The sequence below is a fragment of the Catharus ustulatus genome, chromosome 8 (genome assembly GCF_009819885.2).
Source record: "Catharus ustulatus isolate bCatUst1 chromosome 8, bCatUst1.pri.v2, whole genome shotgun sequence".
Taxonomy (NCBI): Eukaryota; Metazoa; Chordata; class Aves; order Passeriformes; family Turdidae; genus Catharus; species Catharus ustulatus.
The window spans coordinates 15,915,926-15,941,071 of record NC_046228.1 but is presented as its reverse complement, the minus strand read 5'-3'; the positions used below and the strand labels follow the sequence as shown (position 1 = coordinate 15,941,071).

Below are 25,146 nucleotides of genomic sequence, written 5' to 3'. Positions count from 1 at the left end.
CTGACCTAGTCAGAGCTGTTGCATTTCAAGGAGAAATAAGCAGATTTTATTTGCTCGACCAGCTGATAAGAGACACCTTCGTAAGTAAAGATTCATAGCCAGCAAGCTCAACACAGAACAAGATTCAGTGGTGTGTTTACACAGGTCAGCAGTAATATGGGAGGAGAGGACATTTATGGAATTCTTTCCTCAACCAGCTCCAGAGAAAGACTATGTGTTATTATTCTTATTTCTTTTTCTTTCTTATTTACTGTGGCTCAACATGATGTGCTTGATAAGACCTGTGCCCCTTGCCATCACTCCATGCATGGGGTTTTGTACAGTTCTAGCATTTACAAGCTAAAATTTTTAACAACTGACTACTCACAAGCAATTACATGTAAACAGGGCAGAGTTATGAACACAAAAATAGCAAATATCTTGTTCATAAAAGCAGATGTGACTTTACATCCAAACCCTAGAGCCACATCCACTAAGTTACTGTCTAGCATACACACAGATCTTCATACAGAGGATCATCAAAAATAAACTTTATTATCAAACTTAAAATTCACACATTAAACATACAATCTAGACACAAATAACACTGAAAACATTCTCAAACAAAACCATTTCAGGTAATTTGGATGAGTAGCTAGTCACCATTGTTTTGAATGCTTTTTGAATATTTCTTAATACATACACCATCCTGAAATGTCTTCAAATGCTTAGCTAGCCAGCTCTCAATTATATTTTTAAATAGGGGGAAACTTATTTCTATAGAAATAACATTATCTAATTATGAATCAGAGACCCATAATTGTAGTGCTTGGGGGAAAAAATATCATAGCCTCTTGAAATATTTAGAAGACATAAATAACTATTGTACATTTACAAGTTTTAAATATTTAAAGGCCTTTGTTACTATAAAAAGTTACTATGTACATATTAAATGCTATATAGAAATCCAGTCAGAGGTGAGTGTTGAGCTCTCAGATTTGGCCACTGAAACCTATGAATTTGGTAGGCAGATTGTCCACAGGGTACACTATGGGGCCCGTTTTCATTGTAGGAGGTCCATTCAGCAGCTGCCAGTCACAGCTCCGAGCCAACTCCACTGTAAATATTTTTAGAAGGACTTTTGCAAACTCTTTGCCCACGCAGCTCCTCAAGCCCCCACCAAAAGGAATGAAACTGAACCTAGAGGAATCCTCTGGAGAGGGAGACATGAAGCGATCTGGGTTAAATTCTTCCTTGTTGGTAAAGAGATCTGCCACATCATGTGTATCACAGATACTGTAAATAACATTCCAACCTTTAGGGATCTGGTAACCCTATAAAAAAGAACAGAAAGGAGATGTGGAGCACCTTGCTGTGTTAAATAATGTGAAGTGATAGCACAGGACACATCAGCGCACCCCACCTCCCCTCCTGGCTTCCTGCAGGTCACTCTAAGGCAGACAGACTACATGAACACAAAATACTTTGCAGCTGCTCTGAGGAGTTGTGCCCAAACCTTGCTTACATTTAGCTCAAGGGTCTTGAGCGCAATCCGAAATCCTCCGGGAACAGGCGGGCTCAGCCTGAGGGTCTCTTTGATTACACAGCCTGTGTACTTCAGCTGCTCCAAGACCTCCATGTCCAGCTGCTTCTCTTGGTTGGAGCTGCACAGTAACCCCTAGAAAGGAGAATGCTGCCATGACATTCATGAACCATGCAGCGAGAGCTCCTGGCACTGCAAAGCTGCTGCCCCTCAGCTGCAAGAGTTATTTTCCTGCCACTCCTAAAAATAGGGCACCACCTGGGTCAAAGGAAGTCCTGTCTGGGATACCTGTCCTGGAGGTACCTTCCTCTCACTGCCCCCTCCCGTGAAATGCCCCTGGGGAATTCACACACCTTCATCTGCAGTTCTTTCCTCACTTTCTGCAGCACTTCGTGGTGGAGCCCTAGGAAGGCGATCAGCGACGTGGCAGCACTAGCAGTGGTTTCATGGCCCCCGAACAGCAACTCTGTGGCAGACTCCTTCAGCTCCTTACACAAAGGATAGAAGAGGCATAAACCAGGCCTTGAACACAGTATCTCTATCAGGCTCACTCTACCACTGCAATGCTGTACATTGTTCCCAAACTGACACAGATCCCCAGGGGCCAGGATGGCGGTGCTTGGTGGTGCTGTGCTCCCCATGGACACATCTCCCCATCCAGCAGCCTGACCGCAGCCTCAACACACTAGTGCCCAACACAAGCTGATTTATTTCATGGGGACAGAGAGCATCTCCTGCTCCTTCCTCTTGTCTCCACAAAGTAAGTGTGATGCTCTCAGAGGGCCTGAGGGAAAGAGATAAATCCATGCCTGGGGAACCTTACCTGCATGTTGAGCTGCTCCCCGTTACCCTGTGTGTGTTCCATCAGCAGCTGCAGCGCATCCTTGTAGCCACCCTCAGGCTCCTTGCGGGCCATCTTGGCACGGATGTTCTCCTCAATCTTGGCATGGATGATGTTGCGTGCCCGCAAGCCCTGACCAAGCACAAGGGAGAGCAGTGTGGGTCTCGGGCTGTGCTGCCATCCCTCCCGCCGGTCCCCCCGTGCTCTGGCCGCTCTCTCCTCCTGGCCCGCCGTGAGCCTTACCCGGTAGAGCCCACTGAACGGCACATCGATGGGCAGGGAGAAGAGGTTGCGGATCATCTCCTCGAAGGCCTCGACCAGCTGCTGCTCGCCGTCAGGGCTGGCCTGGCGGGGCTGGAAGCCCAGCAGGATTCTCATGGCAATGCGAAACATGAGGCGCTTCACCTCGGGGTACACGAGCAGGCAGGGCCCGGCGGCGCCCAGCCACCGCGCCAGGCAGGCGCTCACCTCCTCCTGGATGACGGGCACGTAGTGCTGCAGGGCGTCCCGGGAGAAGGCTCGCATGATCACCTGCCCGGGGGGACGAGGAGGAACGGGACACGGGCTCAGCCGCCGCGCCCGGGGCGGCCGCGCCCGCTCCCCGCCCGCCGTCGGGCCGTACCTTTTTGCGGTGCTTGTGCTGCCCGTTGTGCAGGTTGGAGAGGCAGCCCGAGCCCAGAATGGTCCGCACCGAGGCGGGCCACTGCACGGACACGAGCCGGTGCTCGCCCAGCAGGATGTGCCGCACGTTCTCGGCGCCCATCACCCGTACCGTGGGCCGCCCAAAGAGGTGAGTCTTGTAGATGAAGCCGTATTTTCTGCGTTTCATCTGCAGGAATTTCCGCCTCTAGACAGGGAAGGAGAGAGGGGAAATAGCAAAATAAATTTTAGAAAGGGTAACAGGAAGAGACAGGGAGAGCAGTTTTTTTCCCACCTGGGCACGGGAGCCTGTCAAAGTTGCCGCTCATCTCCCTCCCCTGCAGCCAGAGGAGCTCCGGCTCCAGAGCGGAGCCTCTCCGCGCCCCACGCCATCGCCTCGCCTTACCTGCAGCACTAGCTGCAGCGTCTCCCCGAAGAAGGGGAGCCCCATGGTGCCCGGGGGCAGCGGGAGTGGGCAGCTGGGGTCGCGGCTGCTCACGCAGTATAGGTCCCAGAGCTTGACCGCAGCCAGGAAGAGTAGCAGGGGCAGCAGGAAGGTGCACAGGGCGCTGGCGACTAGGGCGGAGAAGCCCATGACTGGGGAGCGACTCCCACCCGGCCCCCCGGGAGCTGTGAGTGCGCGGGCTGGGCTCGCCGCGGGCCGCCTTTTATACCCTTCCCAGGTTGCTGCCCACCCCTACCTTTGGTCCGATAAATTAGTTCACCCAAAGTTCATCTTTAATTGCGGATTGCGGCCTGGCTCCTCCCCCCGAAATCTTTAACTATTTGCTTTGCGTGGTGCATCCTACCCGCCGCAGACCACTGATGGAAAGGTGCTGTCGGGGGCGGCGGCAGCGGCTCCGGGCTCGCTGTCCCTGCACCGCGCTCGGCGAGTGGGCTGTGGACGCCGTCGACAGCTGACAGCCGATGGTCGGCCGCCACCACCTCCTCTCCTCGGATTTATCGCCGATGCTCGTTGGAGACCAGAGGCTGCACCCCGAAATTGCCGCGCGGCACCCGGCGGCCCGGCTGTCCGGAGACACTTACTCCGCGGTGCTGCATGCACTCTGCCGAGCTCCCTGCCCGCCCGCTGCCGCCGTCGTTGGGAACGGCGAGGTAGCAGCCGGAGCCGGGAGATGCCGGACCGGGACCGTGGGGCGGCCGGAGCGGACGGTCCCTCGTGCTGGGGCAGCCCGGAGACCCCCGAGAAGAGCCGAAGCTGCGCCGGCGCATCGGCGGATGAGCCTCCGCTGTCCCCTGGCTCACCTCGAAAGGCACGGCTTGTATTTCTGCCGGCCGCGGAGGAAGGAGCTGCCGGCAGCAGTCCGTCTCAGCCTCCCGATGCAGGTTCAAGCGCGGGTCACCGAGGGAAAAGGAGGTGAGCGCGGAAAGGAAACACCAAACCCGCCGTGCCCAGCTCCTCTCCCTGGGATCCACTGCCCGCCCTCGCCTGAGGCGCTCCGGCATCCTGTCGGGGCAGCCGCTGCCGGGAAGAGGCGCTCGGCACGGCCGGGCACTCCGCGGTGCGGAGGGGCTCCGGGCGGGCGGGCACTGCGCTGCTCTCGGGAGGGAGCGGCGGCTCCGGGCAGGAGGAGGGCGGCGGGAGGGCTGCGCTGGCTGGAGCTGCTGCTGGCTGCCGGCACAGGAGCCACCGGCCGCTGGGGAAGGGGCGCCCGGCGCGGACCGCGGAGCTCTCCACCGGCCGCGGCTGCTGCCAATACGCTTTTTCTTCCTCTGCGATTTTTATCTTTTTGTTACTCCCTGTTACTTTTGCTTTCTTGTTCCCAGACAAGCTCAATAAACACTGGAAATTTTGTGTGTGTGTCCGTATGGGGGAGAGGGAGATGTCACTTTTGATTATTATTTATCTAACAATCAATGCATCACACGAGACCCGCCCTCCTCTTACGATGCCTTGTCGGAGCGGGCCCGCCCGCCTCCGCAGCCGCTTGCCCAGGAGGGCACCCCCGGAGGGTGCTGCCGTAGCCCCTCGGGGTTCTCCGCGAGCCCGGGCGGCTCCGCGGGGCTCGGCCGGCGCTGCCCGGGAGCGGCGGCCGCGCCCTGACCCGGCGCTCTCCCCTCGCCGGGCGCTGACCTGCTTGTGACCTACAACACGGACCGTGACATCTGCGTGAACCCGGCCGGCAACCGCGCCAAGTTCACTGTCTATCAAAATAACGAGATACGGTGGCCTGAGCACCGATAATTGCCACAGGAAGGCTTTATTATCTCCCCAGCTGTGTATTCCCCAGCCATCAGCTTGAAAAGAATCAAATGGTAAAGAGTGAAAGGGATAATTAAAAACATCTTGGAAGGGGGTCAAGAAATTAACAGCCTAATATGAACAAACTTTGATTACAAGTAACAATTATTACACTTCATTTGTAAATACTTGTGTTTATCTGCAAACAAAATGAGTTTATCAGTTTCTTTTTTCTTTCTATTTTTTTAAAACTAGATTCATGTTATATTTTTCAGTGGGCTTGTTGGTGCTCAGGGTAATTTTTAAGTGCACTGTTGGAGGAGCCCTGACCTTCCTGCACCAGGCACTGGGATGCTGCAGGCCCAGCCCTGCCCGCAGTCTCAGCCAGCCAGTAGCTCCTGCTAATTAAAGTTAGCCATTGGCACTTGCAGCCACCATCTACTGATTTCACCTCTGATAGGCAAAAAGACTCACCTTTCAGGACAAGGTCAGGAGGGCTAGAGGCTCTGGTTCATTACAGGGTCGACTTGCCAATAGCACTTAACTCAGCCCTGTAGTTCAACCTCTTCCAGATTTGACCTGTCACATTTGGGAGCCAGGTTTCTGCCCGTGGTAGCGTGGTGGTGGCTGCACAGCCCTGCTGCAGTGCCGAGCACGGAGAGGGAAGGGGGATTGGCCAGGGCAAGGCCAGCTCCAGCACTGAAGCAGGATGATGATAGTTTCAGGAAACTGGAGAGCTCCCCAAAGCTTTTCCAAAGGGACGCTGTCTTCATGCCATGTTTTGGCCCTCACGGGTCCAGCTGGTTCTCCACACAGAGCACACGACACCACCAGGCATGGGATGCTCTGGTGGGACAAGGAGTTTTATTTTCCCATTGCATTCTCACAGAATGCATGACAGTGGGGATTAGAAGTGAAGCTGAAGAAATGTATAAACACATGGATCAAGGACCTGTGTCCAGCTCTGTTCTCTGTACACAAGGAACAGGACTCATTTAATTTATTTTACATGGGAGAAAAATACCCGGTGGGGGTACTCAAAAGCCATCTCAAAGGGTGCCCTCAGCACCCTGCCACCCAGGTTGTGGCTGGGGAGAATATCCTGGGGTGACCTCAAGGAGCTTCATGGCAGATCCTAAGCAGCAGCACAGTGCTAAAGCACAACATACACAGCTACTACTAGTAGGTGAATGAGAGATATCCTCTGTGCCAGCTCTAATGGGAAGTGCATGAATGAGATTAAATATTTACAATAAAAACCACTTTACACCCTATTATTCTAGCTAGAGTTGATGCCATGGATTGGGCAACTCTGGCTTGTGTCTTCCTGCAGATCCCCCCACCTTCCCTCTTTTCTCAGCTAAAAAGCTACAGTGTGCAGGATGCTTGTCCTGCCTCTCCTATAACACGCCTACAGGAGATAACCCTGGGAGTCCTAGCTGTGGGTCTGGAAGTTTTGCTCCCCATCCCTGGTAGCTGGGGACCTGTATGGGGCAGGGGCTGACTGAGCCCCCATGGCATATGCACCCTGCCAGCAGCTTCAGCAGGTTTTGCCCCAGTGCTCAGGAGTGGGACTCTGTAGGACACCCTGCTGCAGTACCCTGCACACCCTACCAGCCTGTACCCCAGGGGAAGAAAAATAGAAAGACCTTTAAGGTTTTGTTCAGCAGTGACCCAGTAGCACAGCCAGCCTGGGGCAGCAGAAACCTACTCCCAGCAGCTGTGGACGAGCTCCCAGGGCTGAGGGGAGCAGTGTACCCCTGGCTCAAGCCTCGTGGCCCTGGCTGGGGTGCAAGGGGTGGAAGTAGAGCTGCAGCCCATCATCGACAGGGTGCACAATGGGCACAGTCTGCATGGAGGGGTAGCCAGGGGTGGCCAGCTCCCAGCGGGCTGTGCTGACCAGCTCAATGGCCAGCAGCTTGAGGATGGCCTGTGCCAGCTCCTTCCCGATGCAGCTCCGTGCCCCTCCCCCAAAGGGGATGTAGTGGAAGCGCCCTGCAGCCTCCGGCCGGCCGGCACCGAAGCGCTCTGGGTCAAAGCTGCTGGGGGGACTCTGGTACACAGCAGCTGTCTCGTGTGTGTCACGGATGCTGTACATGACGCTCCAGCCTTTGGGGATCTGGTAGCCCTGGGCAGGGAGAGAAGAGGAGAGACTGTTACATACCTGTGCTACTGCAGAGTGAGCAGAGAGTGCCACGGGACAGCCCCATCACACTGCTCACCTGCTCTACCGTCCTTTTTCCCCCAGCCCAACTGAGACCCACAGAGGTTGCTGGGTGACACTTCCCCTTGAGCTACACTGCCAAGCACCACTACTGTGCTGAACACAGGATGCTTGCACACAACGGCAGGCAGCAGCTTTTAGCAGCCTGCCAGAGTGGAAAGCACTTACATCGAGCTCAAAAGTCTGCAGTGCCGTCCTGTAGCCTCCGGAGACTGGGGGCAGCACCCGCAGCACCTCCTTGATCACACAGTCCAGATAGCGCAGGCGGCTCAGCTTCTCCAGGCTGATGTCTGAGGTGCAGTGACAGCTCTGCCCTGCTGATGCCAGAAGCTGGGGGCCAGTGCAGGGGTTGCCCCGGGGGACAGTGGGCTCCAGCAGGGCACTGGGCTGGAGGGAATCTTCCTCCACTGGGGCCGGTGGCTGGCTCTGGTCCTTGTGAATGTCTTTGGCCATGGAGTGGGAAAGTGGTTTCTCTCTGTCCCTGCTCTGGATGGTCAGGGTGTCCAGGCAGGGTCCTGCAGGGCAGCACTGACTCTGCTGGTACAACTCATGGGACATCAGCTCCTGCCTTATTTTTTCAATCACTGAAGGATGCTTCAATAGCAGGAGGATCAGAGAGGTGCTAGCACTAGCCGTGGTGAAAAAAGCAGCAAATATGAGCTCAATTGCTGATTCCTGGGAGAGGAATGAGAATGACAAGTTTGAATAATGTTTCAAAGTGATTGTGTCTCAGAATGTTCTCACCTTTTGCAGGTTTTGGCCTGTGCAGAGGGCCCTGGCCCCCACTCTGCTCTCCCCAAACTCACACCCATCCTGGCTTGGCAGGAACCAGAGCATTTCTGTGTGAACTGGACACCCACTTGCCAAGTGACTGATGCAGAACCACAGCTGGGATGAGTACACATTACCTCCAGTCCAGCTCTTCTGAGGTTTCCTCACAAGATTTACCAATCTTAAGGAAGCGCTTTGGCATGCATTATAGCACATTGAGTGAAGTTCAAGTATTATCTTCATCTGCCAATTCTCCTTTGCATTCATCTTTTACTTTTCTGCCTAGGCAGTGGATATGGCCAGTGCTTTATGCACAAATTCTAGATGGACTGGCAGCTAAAATGGGCTGGATTTGACCCATCTCCAGTTATGATTGATTTTATCTGAGAGGGGACACAAGGCAAGAGTCAAAAGCATAAAGGCCCCCTGCCAGAGCAGGTCAGCCTGAGAAGTGCTGCAGCCAGCAGGGAGCACATACCAGTAGGACTTGCTGGCTTTTCAAGCTCTACAGTCTGAAGCACAGCAGAGATCCCAATAGCTCCACAGCAGATGCATCCATAAAAAGTTATGAAGTTAACCAGCTCACATACATGGACCACAGCACAGACAAATCTAATATGTGCCTTGGCCAAGGTCAGGGACCTCCCCACAGCCTCCCAGCCTTTGCGGGACTGTCTGCAGGGTCTATACGGAACAGTACACGCCAAGTTGCTGGGGGCTGTTTGCAGCACCCTCTGATCAACTTCTACCAATGGTTTTCTAAAAGTTAAGGGTTGCCCAGAGCTGGTTTGTGGCATGAGACATCTCTGACAGCAAATGTAATGCTCAAACCTACAGCACCATCTGAAGGTGCCAGCGGCTCCATAGCACAGGGCTGGGAGTGCAGAGTCAAAAGCCAAGGAGAAGCCAAAGGGGGGGAGTACCAGGAGCTGCCCCCTTGGGAAGCCTGGGACCTGATGGGTACTACAGAGCTCTAATTGCTCCAGCCCAGGGGCAAAGGGGAGCAAAATCCTCCAGGGACACAGAGTAGTTTCCTTTCACATTACTGTGTCTGGACTTCAGATTGTTTTGACACAGCCAGTTCTAGAGACGTGAAGCCATAAACACAGAGAACACTGAAGGTACTTGGATTCAAGTCTGATAAAGTTAAGAATAATGTAAAAAGATGACTCTTTGCTACCATCTTTAGTACCATATATTGGCTGGACTAGAGGCTTTTGCCAAAGAGCAGGTCTCAAGGGCATCTTTCAGCTGAAATAAAACCCCTGGAACAACAGATCCCTGTCAACCCCTATCACACCTCCTGCAGGCATTAGCAGGAATTTTTACATTCATAAGGTAGCAGACCCAGATGAAAAGAAACGTCTCAGTTCCACCACATCCAGTTAAACCCCAAGACATTTCAATAGCATGCAAGGAATTTAGGGCAAGCTCTTAGGTTTGAAATAACAGCCCTTATGCTCTTTGCATCAACCTCTGACAGTGCTGCTGCAGAAGTTGTGTCACAGCGGCTGTCACAACTTTCCCCCCCTGATTCTGCAAGGCCAACAGAACCAGTGGCTGGAAGGTAGAATATTCCCAAGCTTCTTCACCAGTACTGTCCCTGTCCTGGGATGCAGAACAGCCAGCATTACACCCAGCCAATGACACATTATGCAGGATGAGTTTTTGAAAAATCTTCCCGAGGTTTAAAATACTTTCAAACAGTATTGTTGGCAAAGCAATATATCTCAACGACCTTTACATATCAAGGGCCCTGGTGAATTCATGGCAGCAGTGATAGCAAATCACAGTGTATTTAGGAAAATTTCTGTGAAAACTCTCTTTCCAGATCATTTGAACAAAAGGCAGATTAGTGACAGTTTGTACCAGTGTCTGGAAGGTCTCTCAAAGACAGATATATCCACAACTGAGACAGCTTTGGACTTTTTATCCAATTACACCGTTTCATTTAATGAGACCTCTACTACTGTTTCATTAGGGTGGAGAATATTGCCATAATTGCAAGCATAGGCAGTACAGTTTGCAAGTAATTTTGTTAAATACAGAAATTTTCTAACCATAAAGGTACAGAACAACATATGAATATATTATAATTTGAATCAGCTGTTCCATGGTCACTGCCATATCACTCAGTCTATGTTACATACTTAATATCTCCTTATTCCATTTGTGGTTAGAGCCAAGGACATGATGAGAGATTGTGAAATTATTCTTGCATAATATTTATGTGAATATTAATAGAGATTAATTAATCATAATCAATCCCTTCTTGAATCTGTCAATTAATTTTTAAATTTTCATTATAATAAAATTTTTAGAATAAATAATATAAATAATTATAATAAAAATTTATTTAGGAATATATGCTGGTTCTATTTATATCTAATAGTTGCTCAAAGTTTTTCAAATATTTTAGATTTAGAGATTGCATTTTTACAAAATATTTACAAAACATTAGTCTTTCTATAGTTATCCTGAAATACTTAAATAAACAGTAAAACTACCTTTAAACTATATTCAAATACTTTAAAACCATATCCAGCTGCTACACCCATGCAAAACTGCTTCAATACTTGTCATATAAATGCAATGTCATCTATCACTCACTGATACCAAGTGACCTGGAACTATGATTGATCCAGTACTAAAGACAATTTTTTTCCCAAGATCTTTTGAAAAAATACTTGTCCCATTCACTTGGTGGATTTGGCTCAGTAAGGACTCCTGGGTTCATCCCTATGTCACAGTCATACACCACATTTCATCATAGCGATGCACAAGCTACATGATCTGATGGATGAGGAGGTGATAGGGAATGACCTGGAATCCATCGTTCTATCCCTGGACCCATTCTGATTTATCACCTCAGAAATTTCTGGGCTCACAGACCTGAGGAGCCCAGTGACATGATCTACATCCTGCCCTAGGCTGGATGCTGGGCTGTGTTTGAGAAGCACACAAACAGCTCTGAGTATTTCCAGGAGTGTCCTGGAGGTTACTGAGTGCACAGACATGCAGACCCTTAATGCAGCCACATAACCCTACCAGCACCCTACCTCAGGCTGAAGGCTGGCAGCCATGAAGAGGAAAGGTAGAAGGGGCATTCATTCCCTTTTAAAAGGGTCCCTTCTAATGCAAAGAGACACAAGACTACAAGAGCATGAGAGTGTGCCGAGTGCAGGCTCCCTCCCTGCAGGAGCTTGTGTCCTCACTGCTGGTAAGAGAGGGGCAGGAGCCAGCAGCTGCAAGGCAGAGGTTCTCCTTACCTTTAGCTCTTGCATGCTGAATTCTTTGCCATGCTCCTTGGCACTGTTCATTATGAAATCCAGAGCATCACTGTGGTCTTCGGGGTTGTTTCTCTGCAGTTTTTCCTGTATAGCCTTCTCCATAAACTTATGTAGCATGTCCCGTGCTTTGATTCCCTGTGAGAGGCACACACAGTTCAGGAGAACCTTAGGAACTGATCCCCTCTCTAGTGACACCAGGGGAACCCAAGTGCAGTAATCCTTAATCCCAGGACCTGTAACAGCAAGAACTGTTTAGTCTGCTGCCCAGCCCCAGAGCCTTGCAAGAGGCAGCAATCTGAGGAAAATTCTGCACATTCTGTTGCCTTCCTGTTGTGAATGAAATTCAACAAGTCCCAAGAAACTCTGTGAGAAAAGACAGCAGTAAATCCATGCTACCAAATTCAGAGGCATCTGCACTGACCACACCTACAATTGTCCAAAAGAAGCTTATTCCAAGAGACAAGAAAAGGGAACAAGAAAACTGAGTCCAGACAGCAAGGCACTAATGGTTTTACAAGGGTATAGTGGATAAAGACACATTAATCACAGTCAGCTCATCCTCAGGTGCATTGCAGTCCAGCACAGCAAAACATTCATTTAAAATGTCAGCAAGTCAAGTGAGCTTTGCAAAGTGAAATGGATGGAGTCACAGAGCATACAAGCCTATATAAAAGTGTCTCCTGCAAAAGCCAGAAGGACCAGAAATTTGAAATGAAAAATGGCCATGGCGAGATGTTGGGAAGAAGATACAAAGGCTTAGATTTGAGGTGGGAAGGATTGGACAAAGTAAAGGGCAGGAAGCAAGGAGAAAGACAAATGGGCCTAAAGGAAAGTTGAAGATGTTGGTCTGGGGCCAGACAGTCTTTGGCTGACTTGAAAGAGGGTAGGCGGGGATAGGGCAGTATGAAAGCTCATACTGGCAACAACCTGCAAAGGGAAACTGGACAGGGAAAAAAAGAGCTTCGATGAAGAGCAGAAGGGAGGCCAGGGGAGAACCAGGACTGGCTAGTAAGGTGATCCAACAGGGCAGAGCTCACAGTAGAAATAAGAGATGAGGGAAAACCTGGCTAAAGTGGACAGGATACTTCAGCTGCGGTAAGGGGTGGAGAACCCAAAGCCAGAAGGAGGGAAGAATGTGAAAGGAAGAATGGTACTCAGGACCTATACCTAGAGCAGGAGTGTGGAGAAGCAGGCAGAGGGGAAGAGCAGCAGGGAAGAACTGCAGAGGCAGAGGAGACTGTCCCTCTCCCTGGGATGTCTCTGGGCTGCTGGACTACAAGAGACTGAGGACCATAAGAGGGTCTTAAGTTCTCAGCCTGCCTGAGTTGCAGAGGAGGTGCTGAGGTGTGCTGTGCCCACCTGTCTTGGTGCTTATGCCCACAAGCCCCTCTGCCATGGGCTGACTTCAGCTCAGATGGGGTAAGATGGGACAGGGTGAGATATGATGGAGGTGTGCATGAGGGAGAAGAGGAGCCCCCGTGCTGTACAAGGTGCTGGAAACCAGCCAGGAGCAGGTGAGAAGTGCAGAGAGAAGGGGAAATGGCTGGGGAAGGTAAGACATTAAGTCCTCAGACCTAGAACCAGGCATTGCAGATATCCTGGCCCATCAGATGCCCCTTGGTGGGCCTAGGGACGGGGTCTGTGCTGCCAGGGCCCAGGCCCTGCCCCCGGGCAGAGGGAGCAGTGCAGGCGGCAGTACCTTGCGCAGCCCACTGAAGGGTATGTTGAGGGGCAGGGAGAAGAGGTTCTCCACCAGCTGTTCAAAAGTTTTGGCCAGATCCTTGAACTGCTTTTCCTCCAGGCGGAGCCCCAGCAGAATCCGAGCTGCAATGCGGAAAGTTAAGGTTTTAGCGGAGGAATAAACTGCGATAGAGCCTGGCTCCATGCACCAGCCCCGCAGCTCCCAGCTCACAACCTTCTGGATCCGTGGCAGGTAGCTCTCCAGGGCGGCACGGCTGAAGACTCTGGCCAGGATCTAGGAGGAGAAGGGGGGGAAGAGAGGCGGGGAGTTAAAGCAGGGGGAGCACACATGGCACCGAGGCCCAGGCCGGGCCCCAGGTGCCGCCTGGGCTGTGTGCCCTGTCGGGGTGGCTGTGAGGCTCACCTTGCGGCGCTGGCGGTGCAGGTCACCGGTGGAGCTGAGCAGAGTATGGGAGCCCAGGATGATGTGGGTGCTCTGGGGCCACTGCGTGCTGACCAGCGTGTGCTCACCCAGCAGGATCTTGCGGATGTTCTCAGCGCCTGTCACCCGCACCACCGGCCGGCCCAGGAGGTGGGTCTTGAAGACGTTTCCGTACCTCTCACGCCGAGAGCTGTGGAAGCGGGAGCCCTGGGGACGAGCTGCGGGTCAGCTCGTGGCTCCCGCCGGCCCCTTCCCAGCCCGCCCCGTCCCCGGCGCCTCACCTGGAGCAGCCAGTGCAGAGTCTCCCCGAAGAAGGGCCAGCCCATGGAGCCCTTGGGCAGGGGCAGGGCGCTGGCGCGGTCCCGGCTGAGGCTCCAGCGCAGCGCCCACAGGTGCCGGCACAGGGTGACCAGCAGAGCCGGGGCCAGCAGCCCCAGCGCCGCCGCCTCGGGCCAGGAGAGCCCGGCCGGCATCTCCTAGGGCGGCGGGGACGGCGCGGGCGGCGGCGGCTGTCAGGGACGGGGGCCGGCGCCCCGCGACTCGGCTGCGGGCGCTGCGCGACGGGCCCTGCCGGCTGTGCCCGCCCGGCCCCGCTCGCCTCCTGCTGCCGGTTCGCCCCTCGGCCACATTTATATAGATATTGGCCACTTACGCCCGATCCACCTTCGGAGATGACGTATCCGCTGCATATTTAAGCAGCGCGGCCAAGTGCGGTGATTGGCGCGGGAGGGCCGGGGACAGCGGCCGAGGGGCTCGGGGCGGCGGCGGGGCAGCCCCGGGTCTGGGGGCCCGGCGCCCCCTCCCGCCCCCGCCCAGCCCCTCGGGGCGCCCAGCCGGGGCCGCCCCTGGGAGCGGGGTACCCTCCCCGCGCCCCTCGGGCCAGCCTGCCCAGGTAGCGAGCCCCGTCCCGGGCTCCCCCAGCCCCGGCTCCCGGCCCGCAGCCGCCGTCGGGGCCGCGCGGATCCCCGGCCGCCCTCCGCGGGGTAAATCACCGATGAGTCGGGACCTGCACAGGGCCCGCGAAACCGGCTCCGACGCGTGCTCCGGTGTGTGAAATTAAACAGGAATACGGGTGAGGTTTATATTACTGTATTTAGACCGTCATATAACTTAAAAATACAGCGAAAATGTACATTATTTTTACACGTTCCATTTGGTTTGTATTTGTTAGACATTCTCTCAGTGTCTAAACTAGCCAGGAGGGGACAGTGCAAAGAGACCGGCAGTGGGACAAAATGCTAATCGCTGGGATGGGGCTGGCAGGAAAAAGCGCAAACTAACAAACAGATGCGGCACGAAACCAACAGCGGCAAACCTATTCCTTACTGCAACCTGGGATAAAGAACCCGAGATCTTACAAAAGTACAGTTAGAAATAGTAACCCTGAGGAACAAAACCAAAACGAAACAACATGTCACATTATAAAGAACTAAAATGGTTATTTACAATCACAACCTCAACATTAAACCCTTTTGGAGAACAAAGCCTGTAAGTCCTAATGCTAAATAGATATCAAGTCTAGTTCTCAGGTAGTTTTCAAAGGTACTAAAAATCAGAAGACTTTTTCATACCTCCAGACTACAAAACCTGGTATAGAAAATTATGTCCAATCACTTTAAGGCTAATATACATTTAATGCAGGAAAACAATAGGCGGCATCTGAAACACAAATATCTCAATGCTTAAAAACATTAAATTAGGATTCAACCAGAAAACAGCAACTAAGGGATCATTTCTCAAATAATTCCTACTCAGAGCAAAGTTTCGGACACCATATCTGCAGATATTTAAATAACATATTTACAGTTCAGCTGTTCCATGTACAATACGATTGCGCTGTTTTTTATTGTACAACCTCATTTATCACCATTTGTTTACAATATACAAAATAGTATTCGATCCATTAAAAATACGTACAAAGAATTGTTTGTTGAAGACTACATGTACAATCCATCTACTGCATTTTTCCTCTTCTCGGTCAAACAAAAGTCCTAACTGGCATCAGCATTTTCTTAGTAGAAATAGTGGCTAAGAAACACCTCTTGATGTGATGAGATACTGTTGATTTAAGAGGCCTATGTGTGCTGGGACATACCATTCACTAAACTCCTAAGTTGCTTTACTACAGTCTCTATTAGCTTCTGCTTGTCACGGTCATTCTTCCTGAACTGAGCAAAAATGTTGTTCTTTTTGCTGGAGTCTTTCATTCTAGAGAAATAAAAAAGCAAATGACAAACACATTAGAAACGTAAATTGAAAAGGAAAAATCCGACTATTTAGGTCGGTTTAATACTATTCTTCTTTTGATCTTTCTGCTAATAAGAACTAAAAGATTACAAAACCTGTTCACTGTGTGTTCTTAAATTAAATTTCTGCAATGCAGAATTCGTTTTAACAAATACTACTTTACAAATAACCTGTAAGTATTAAGCAAATACCCTTTCAGCAGGACCCAATCCTACCAATTGCCTTAGGAGAGAAGCAAGTCAGAAAACCCGTTAGTATCATCTGCTTCCATGGTAAATTCAGATTCGGTGAATGGGTGAGTTTTGTTCACCGTCAAAACCGGGCATCTATATTACTGATTTCCAGTACCAACGGATACAAAAACGAAATTCGGGAAATTAAGTAAGTTACAGAAACAATATTTTGTAACAATATAGGTGATACGTACCCTCTGTGAACTCTGCAAAAGACATTTCCATCGCAGACAGGAGAGAAGAGAAAACACCGTTAGAAAGCGTCTTTAAACCGCAACGTGCTTTGGTGCGGTTTTTACAAGCAGGTTGGTAGCGGGATGCCGGTACCGTGCCCGGCTCACCGTGCCCTCCCTGCCCGCCCGCCGGGCCGGCTTCACCACGGGCAAAGCTGAGCGTGTCCCTTCCCCAGAGCGCCAATTCGGACACCGCTGGCTGCTCCCGCGGCACCGGCCCCGCCGCTCCCGGCACGGCGGCTCCGGCTCCGGCGCCCTTTGCATCCCCGCGCCGGCAGCTCCGGCCCGGCCCCCGCACTTACTTCTCCAGGAGCGTGAGGGCCGTGCTGGGGTTGACCCGCAGGTACTTGGAGGTGGCCTGCCCGTAGTCAGCCAGGTAGGTGGACCAGTCCCACACCATGAAGAGGTCCAGGAGCTGCGGGGGGAGAGGCGGGTGAGGGCGTGCGGGGCGGCTCTGCGGAGAGAGGCCGGGCGCAGCCCCTCGCCGAGCCCAGCCAACACCCCCCTTCACCTGCCCATTTCTTTCTTTAACGTGTCTCACCTCCCTCAGTGCGCGGGGAGGCGGCTGTGCAGGTTCGGCCCCAGGAGGGGATGCTAATGGCTTCACGCTTTAGTATTGGGGAACTTGGTTTACCATAGGGAGCAAGACAGGGATGCTCGTGTTTGCTGCTTCTCACAGTAATTTAAACGAGAGGTTCAGGTAGTCTCAACTAAGTGAATTAAACACCTCCTGGCTGCACTGTCCATTGTGACTGATCCCTGAAACTCAGCGCCAAGCCCCGGGCACACTTCTGGCCCACACAAACCCAAACACTTCAGTGGAGGAACAAGAAATCCCCAAGCACAGTCCTATGCTTGGCTGCAGTTTCAAATCAGGTCTTTGACTCATGAGCTCAGAGATGCTGTTCAACAAAAAGCCAGCCTGCTTTTACAATCAGACGCAATGCCGAACCTCCAGCAGCCAAGCACCCTCACAGCCCTCAAAGCCCAATTCCCCCTCCACCATCACGGGGTGCAGGCCAGGCACCGCTGGGCACCCTGCCCAGGCTGCCAGGGGCCAGGGCACAGGCAGCCCCGCTCGGGGATGCCTTTCCCACGGCTACCTGCGGGCCAGCGGGCCCCACTGCCATTGACGTCAATGGCGGGGCGCCCCAGCTTCCCCCTGCGTCTGGTGCCTGGCCCCGTCCTGCTGCTGAGGGCTAACAAGGGCTTGTTCTCAGGCCGTCCCGTGTTAGCCAAACCCACTGTTAAAATAAGCGGTGAGAACCATTAACAGCACTTTGCCCCAGCGAGCAGTCCCCGTGGCTGCTCGGCTGAGCTGGGTCCTCAGTGTAACCCAGAGCCCCGCTTGCCTGGAGACCTATTGCTTCAGTAATGCTGGAACAGGATTTTGTGTAACAAGACCACTTAAAAAAATGTAATTGACTACTGCAAGTCACATTATTTTGCTATTTCAAGGAAGAACGTGTTCACTTCAGACATTTGCTTCTGCTAAGTCAGACCAGAGCTGTTACAGCCTGGACAGAACAGTAGCAGCCCCTGCTCCCACAGGCAGAGCTGCAGCAGGCGCTCACTCCTCTGACTTCTCAGGTGCACTAAGAGTAGGACTGCACCCCACAGAACCTTACCTTACTCAAACTTCTCAGCCTGTCAGGTGTGTCCAGTAATGCTCATGCCCAAAATCGTAACACCAATTTATTTGCAGAATAAAAGCATACATCCAGTCTTCCCAGCTTCAAATTTATATGCCTCTTTTTTTGCAAATTTTTCCACTTCCTAACCACTTTCTTATGTTAGTTTCAAATATAGTGTCTAATTGAAATACATAATTTTCTAATTAATTACTCCCTCCTTATTTGTAGTGTAGTCTTTTAGGACTAGGTAGCAACATTTCCTGGGATTATAATGGACCTCTGACACACCTACTGCTCTGTCATCCCAAAGACCTTCAGGGACTCTTACAAACCTCAGTGACACTTACATTTTACATTCAACTATCTCATAGGGGTGAAAGGATCTAAAACCCAAGGTGGCTATTTCATTCTCTGCTGACTAGATATCCACGATAACCATCAAAGTAAAATTCAAACAGTTCTTTCCCACAAAGCCCTTTCTCAAGATGGACATCACCAATTTTACTGAGTTGCTGAGAATACGGCTTCAGTCACCAAGGCTTGATAAATCAAAAATCAGCCTCAGGAGTGAAACACAGCCTCACTTGCTACTGCATGTTACTCATCACTTGTTATCACCTGAGTTACATAGTTTGTGGTGCCCAGCCCTCACAGAGGTATTTCAAAGTACAACCAAGAGAGTGGAAAGATAGGACAAGCAGATGCACAAGACAAGCTGTGAGGATAAAGCTGACAGGAACCCAAACTATATAATCTGGTCATTAATAACTTACTGCTATTTACAGTGCTACTTGCCATGGGCTGCACATGGGACATGGTCCTTAAGGATGGAACAATGTTCCCTGCAGTTGTATTCAGTAAGTCAGAGGTGAAAGATTTCATTTTTTATCCCTATTATACCATTGAAATTGAGGATTCTGGGTAAATCCTAACAAACCCTGAAGCTCATATGGGTGAAAGGTATCTAAAGGTATTCTGCTAGCAATGTGCAGCCCAAAGCCATTGATGACTGACACAATTACAGGGCTGACAAGTTCAAAGAAACTTCTCTGACCATACAGCATGAGTGAGTGGCATATGATGCTTTCAATGGTTGACTCAACTGACTGTGCCATGGCTCTGGGAAATCTTAGTGATAATGATGGCTGGAAGATTACTCCTCATTTGTCACCTGGCCAAACACAAGTAAGCACGAAGGGCTCTAAACATACCATGAAGTCTGTTGTTTTTCAACACAAGGTAAAAAATGTCACACAGAACATGAAGCATATTCTGTGCACTCCAAGACAGTCCTGGTCCTAAAGAATGAACATCCAGAGAGACACTATTGGCAAGGGAGATGTACCCAGAGCTTCCTCCCGGCTCCAGGCATGGTCAAAGAGATGCATGCAACCAACCTCATGCTAATAAATCTCTTAAGTTCAAGCAGATGTCATTACATGTGGCAGGTATCTCAAAGGCCCAGACATCCAATCAAATGACACATGCCACTCAGTCACAGCCCCCTTCCCTCCTTCTGTGCATCTGTTCAGGGGCTGCAGTGTGACAATCATGTCCTGGCTCTAGATTAAATGTGGCAGGGAGCTGCAGACACTGCTGAAGACCAGACTGCTGCTGTGCACGATTATGCACTGTACATTTTGTCCCACTCACAGCTGCAGTTCTGCACTGTGGCACACTGCTGTATGCAGTGGGCTTTGACAGCAAGTACTGTATGCACTGTATGCTGTGGGGTGGGCAAGAGCTGCCTGGTGTGCAGCTCTTAGGATCTATGTCTGGCCATTCCTATCACCTGCATCTGCCCTGGCACCCAGGCTTGGCAGATGCACAGCCCTTGCAGGAGCTTTGTGACAGGAGCAGGTTGGCGAGCAGCCAGAGGCACAGAGCACAGTCTAGCAGAAATGACTCACTGGCCCCAGGACCACCACATGGGTGGTGGAAAATAACTTCAATCCATTCATGCAAAGCTCCACTTGAGCACAACACAACAACACTGAATTCACCTTCAGTCCTGCAGTAACAAGGCAGAGGTGTTAGCTCACCAATCTGTTTCAATTTCTACCGCTCTGTTCCTTTCTGATTTACGCCATATTTTGCTACACAATGGGTGCCCTATTTAAATTAATAATTTTAATTCCTCTCCCTGCTATAGAGTAAATGGGACTGTCTTGGCCACAAGCAGATGTTGTGCATGAAGCACAGGATAGTTTGCTGGTTCTGTGACAGTAGTTTTTATTGCAGCATGTAGGATCAAAACTGATTAAAGGCCAAGTTAAAGAAACTTTTCCCTACTACTATTTTATCTATTAAAGCTTTCACTATTACTGAGACAATAACTGAAAATGAGATGTATTGTCTAACAAAGAATGCTCCACACTGGCATACACTGTCAAAACATAAATATGGGCACAAAGAAGGTCCCAGCAGTATTTCTCAGTCTCAAAAATCAGTCAAAGGCCACAGAGTGTATCACATCATACTGGTGCTACTGGTTGCAACTCCATCAAGCAGTGCACAGCTTGCCATGAAATTACAATAGGAAAAATGTTTATTTTGCACATACATCTTTCCTAAGTTAACATGTATGGGAAAAAACTTTATACAGAAAGGCTGTCTCCCTCACTTCTCAGTTTGGAGGCAGCATAGCCCATGTTGGCTGTTAAGAAAGCTACTCTGTCAGCCCCAACTAAGGAGTCACCCAAAGGTGTTCAGTCAGAACCAGCTTATCATGCAGCCAAAACACTGTGAAGCACTGAATAAACTAAATAGATGTACTCTGCTACCAAGAACAATGGCCCTGCTGTGCTCTTTATCCCATAATAACCGTGAAAAATAAGAATAAGCTCAGACAGGCAATACTATACCCGAGTATTTTGTAATGAAGCAGAATATGCTTCCCTAGGAGCAAGGAGCAATTATTCCCTTCTGACTAGGAACAATTTGCAAAGATGTGTGTGAGTCTGAGTCATTGTTTATATTTTAAAAAAAAAAAAAAAAGAAAGAAGGGAAAAAAAAAATAGAACAAGCTTTAGCCTCTCCTGTACATCACACAGAACTTCCTATATGTTGTTCACTTACTTACATTTACAAGAATAAGGCTACACTTCCACCTCTTTAGAGGATTCTGCCTCTTCTAGTGGTGTAACATAAGGGGAATCTTTATCCAACATCTCGGAACCATCAGGGCTGATGATCAGAGAGCAGCATGTTTCTTCTACTTTACATGCAAGTGTTGCTTTCCCAAACCATTACATTATTAGTCACATATATACTTCTAACATTATAGGTAACTTAAGCCTCTGGTTGCTGTACTTCACCTTTACTTTGAATTATGCTCTACAGTGCTTTGATTTTGTAATTTTCCCTTCATGTGCAGGTATTTTCTAAATGCCTTTTATGTCTAACATTAGGTCTCTCTGTAGAAATAAACATCACTTGGAAAAGAAAAGGTGTTTGTATGTACTTATGTAAAAGTTTATAGTAATTTCTGATATTATACAGATAACTGCCATTTTTAATTGAAAGATTTTTATTTTAAAAGATACTAAACCATGTTTTGGTTAAAAGAGCTCCTACTGCAAGACCTTGCTAGCTAACATGATCAGTTAACAAAAAACATTATAATATCGATGCTATGAGGGGAAAAAAACTTTTAGTGACAGAATTCTGATTTCAAATAGGGTTCTTGCATCTATTCTTCAAAGTCAGTACTCTAGCATTTTCCCAGTACCTAGGTGATATAGCCCTGTTTGAATGGAAATTTTCATCATTGCTCACTAAAGCTTTGTATTGTATTACCTAAAGTTCAGAGCAGCTCAGCCATGGTCCTGTATTTAGGCCATCTTGTAATTACGTGAGAATTTTGTGCACTGGGAACTGCTGGAATCGACCATCCGGCCCTTTCAATGCCATTTGAGCCTCTTGTCACATCCTCAGATATCATACAGATGCCCCTTCCTTTTTACTTTTGGGCAACTGTCAGGAATAATCTTGGAAGAGAATGCAACTTTGGGAACTAGCTATGCACAGAGTGAACACAGCAACAGACAGAAGGAGGAGACATGAGCTTTGCAGATGGAAATGGGGGCAGTGTCCATTAGACACTGAGCTGGTTATACTACAAAACTCCTAATTGTAAATTATCAAGGTAGCTTAGTGCAAGTTAGAATGGTGCAAGTTGGAATCTCTTTTGAAGCACCATGAGCATCAGTAAATATCTTTGGTTGTACAAATGGCACCAGTGATTCAAGAGCTGGAAAAACTGAGTTGTACACTTAATTTCCTACTTACCTTTTACTAAAGTCAAATATTCCATCCAAAGAAAAGTAATTTTTTTAATATATCACTGTCAGTTATGTCAGTTCTGGCCCACTCTCCTTGCTCACAAGCTGAATATCTTTTATGCTAAACAGTTTATTAACCCCTAATCACCCAGTTACTTCTGGACTTGATTGCATGTGTAATTACCTTTTGTCAGGTACAATTTGCCTGATAAACATGTCAGAACACTTGCTGCTTAGTCTGTTGAAACAGATAAATGCTGTCTTTCCACAGCCTTGGGGCATAATTAACAGGGAAAAAAAAGGCAGTTATAAAAACACACAGAAGCTGATTCAGTGAGGCAGGAGTTCACAGCGTGCAGCCCGCCAAGGCCCATTGCCCGGCCCGCTACGCTTGCCTGAGCTCTTATTGAGTTCCAGCCTGCTGTGACAGGGCAAAGGGGGCAGCCCTCAAAAACTGAGATTTAAAGTAGGTTTCCACGTGAACTTCAAAAAAGAGTGGGATGATGCCTGTTTGAAAAAAAGAAGAAAAAGAAAAAAAAAAAAGAAAAAACAACACAGTGAAGCAGCAGATAATGAAATTGGTAGAGTCCCTGTCATCATTATGTGTTATACGCTCAAGCAGACTCTCTGGGATGGGACCAGGAATGGAAAAACTAAAAGAAGGCAAAGGAAAAAAAAAAATCAGGAAAAGCAAACCAGTCAGGATTAACTAAAAATGCTTTGTGGCATCCTTGGGCTCAATTGCTTCTGATTTCTGCCCTGTAGTGTTTGCAGGTTATGTACCCATGCGCTACAGGGAGTGCGAAAAAAGAAATCCTTACCTGACCTCTGGATAACCCAAACAGGAGATTAGCCCATTTCCAAGCAAAGCAGGTTGTCACACTGTTAGGCCAATTGCTTCTATTGACACTTTGCATAAACATCTTACACAGGGTGATCAGAAAGGACTGTTACGCCATTAATGCTCTTTTTATTTTTTTATACCTAAGTCTTACAGAATAAAGGCCTTTCTGAGTAAGGGATAACAAAAGGGTCAAAAGGTCACAAACATTCTTTTAAGCAGGCAAAAATCGGGGAAGTTTAGATTCATTGAAAAGTGCAAATTGGAATTTTTTTGTGTCTTGAAACATTCCAGCACACTCAGTTTTTTCTAATTTCACTTCTAGTAAATTCATTATCTACTTAATTGTGCGTTTTTACTTTTATTTTTAAATAAGAAAAATGCTAAAGTCTTCATTTTAGGAAATAGTAAGCTGTCTAACCTTCTCAGCTAATCAGTAATCTAAACAGACTTAGACATTACCACTGAAATCCTTGTGAGGACCAGTGTGAAAATATACAGAACTTTTTCTTGAAGTGGGATGACTTAGCAGTCTCTCATGTACAGTCTTCACATAATTTACACAGCATGTGGTTTGCACTGTGTACAGCAAAATATTCTATATTTTCTTTTGTTTTGCTTTCCCTTTGATCAGAGATGGAAACAATCTCCCTTTAATAGTATAAAAGCCACCTGCTGGGCATCACAGACTACAGCTAATTGGTAAATTCTTTGAAATTTTGATATAATGGATTTTGACCTCTTTAATTAAAAAAAACCCAAAGCCTAGAATACGGTGAACTCTTCTGGGAAATTAATAGTGCCAAGCATATACAACTGCAAGCTACACCCAATCCTTTCTTAAGAAAGAATACAGAAATAAGATTACAATTTTTTCCTTTAGAATGCACAGCTTTTAGCCTAGGAAAAAAAAAAGAAACTATTGCTAGCTAGGTATCATTTAAGTCACTAAGATAAAGAAAGAGAAAACACATAAATACTACAATTATTTCTGCTTTCACTGGGCTTTGGAGCTAAAAAGCACCAAACATAAAGGTGACTTTTTCATTTTAAACACAGTAAACTCACAAAGGCCACTCACAAATGTTCCAGTCCTCAACATTTCCTACTTCAAGGAGCTCACACTGTACCAACCCACCCCACCCTGTTTTAAGGAGGACAAATGGGTTTCAAGACCCAGAAGGAAGCCTGTCAACCAGAATAGTTGCTGTTTCATAATCTCTGACATAACATTAACCTTTCAGTGGAGCTATAATCTCACTGCATTGGGAACTCTGAGGCAGCACTGTCTTTCTTTTGTTAAAACACTTATTTATATTCTGCCCAGAATAATGGGGCCACGGTCTATGACTGGGACTCATAGGCACTGCAGTAACACAGCTACACAACAACAACAACACTTGTTTAATCTCTGTTTAGGTTTCATGCACAAGTACACATGAACATACGCTACACAGGTATACACTTATTTCCAACAAAAACTGTCTGCATGACCATGAAGATAGCACCATCATTATTCACCAAGTTATGCATCTGTTAATTAAAGCATGCACACCATGAAAGCACTTACTAAATTGGAAAACAAAACATAAAGGACCAGGATCAGAATCAAAACCGGACAAAGACAAGTCTTGTTTACTCTGAACATCCCTTAGTTGCAAAGGAACAACAGAACTACTTAAAAAATATATACCTAAGTCCAGCTTGAAAGAAAAAAAGGCAGAGTTTGCTAACTGTAGAATAACACTGTACCAACCAATCACAATTATCACTTAATCAGTAGGTGTTCATTACTGCTGACAAACATCTTGTTAGCCTGGCTAGCAAGTCTGCCTGCCACTTGCCAAAATATTTTGTTTTATTTAGACCTGGTGACTTATTTTGTGAATGTGGTGAATTTCAGAATCCCCCCTACTGATCACTTAACTGGAATAATGTACATTGGTCTTGTATTTCAAAGTGTACATTGCTCTCTTGATCTGTGAATTTGTCCTGTAGTTCATGCTATTTTTTTCTGAATTGGTACAACAAATGGATTTTCAAAGTGATGTTATGGGGACTTA

At 48.7% G+C, this 25,146-nt stretch overlaps 3 protein-coding genes across 6 annotated transcripts in view; all 3 read right to left on the bottom strand.

Annotated features, from left to right (window-relative positions):
• Nucleotides 1-515: 515 nt before the first annotated feature.
• On the bottom strand, nt 516-4,520 carry LOC116999144 (cytochrome P450 26A1). 3 transcript variants are annotated; one of them, XM_033065464.1, is made up of 7 exons: nt 4,050-4,520; nt 2,986-3,210; nt 2,607-2,894; nt 2,346-2,495; nt 1,876-2,010; nt 1,505-1,657; nt 516-1,313 (listed from the first exon to the last, which is right to left on the bottom strand). In XM_033065464.1, the coding sequence occupies exons 1-7, from the start codon at nt 4,467-4,469 to the stop codon at nt 972-974; spliced, it is 1,713 nt and encodes a 570-aa protein (XP_032921355.1). In that variant the 5' UTR covers nt 4,470-4,520; the 3' UTR covers nt 516-971. The 3 variants fall into 3 exon arrangements, with proteins under 3 accessions (XP_032921355.1, XP_032921357.1, XP_032921356.1); XM_033065466.1 differs by lacking the exon at nt 4,050-4,520 and adding an exon at nt 3,704-3,805; XM_033065465.1 differs by lacking the exon at nt 4,050-4,520 and adding an exon at nt 3,409-3,677.
• Nucleotides 4,521-5,216: 696 nt separating this feature from the next.
• On the bottom strand, nt 5,217-14,085 carry LOC116999142 (cytochrome P450 26C1). Its single transcript, XM_033065461.1, has 6 exons — nt 13,894-14,085; nt 13,595-13,819; nt 13,190-13,465; nt 11,470-11,625; nt 7,598-8,104; nt 5,217-7,333 (listed from the first exon to the last, which is right to left on the bottom strand). Exons 1-6 carry the CDS (start codon nt 14,083-14,085, stop codon nt 6,971-6,973), a joined length of 1,719 nt encoding a protein of 572 aa, XP_032921352.1. The 3' UTR covers nt 5,217-6,970.
• A 600-nt stretch (nt 14,086-14,685) lies between these two features.
• Nucleotides 14,686-25,146, bottom strand: part of EXOC6 (exocyst complex component 6) — an 87,589-nt gene continuing 77,128 nt past the window's right edge. For both annotated transcript variants that reach the window (XM_033065865.2, XM_033065866.2), the window contains 3 exons: nt 16,628-16,740; nt 16,287-16,298; nt 14,686-15,820 (listed from right to left, as the gene is read on the bottom strand). In XM_033065865.2, coding sequence (XP_032921756.1) covers nt 15,688-15,820; nt 16,287-16,298; nt 16,628-16,740 — 258 coding nt within the window. In that variant the 3' untranslated portion in view covers nt 14,686-15,687. The remainder of the gene's footprint in view (nt 15,821-16,286; nt 16,299-16,627; nt 16,741-25,146) is intronic.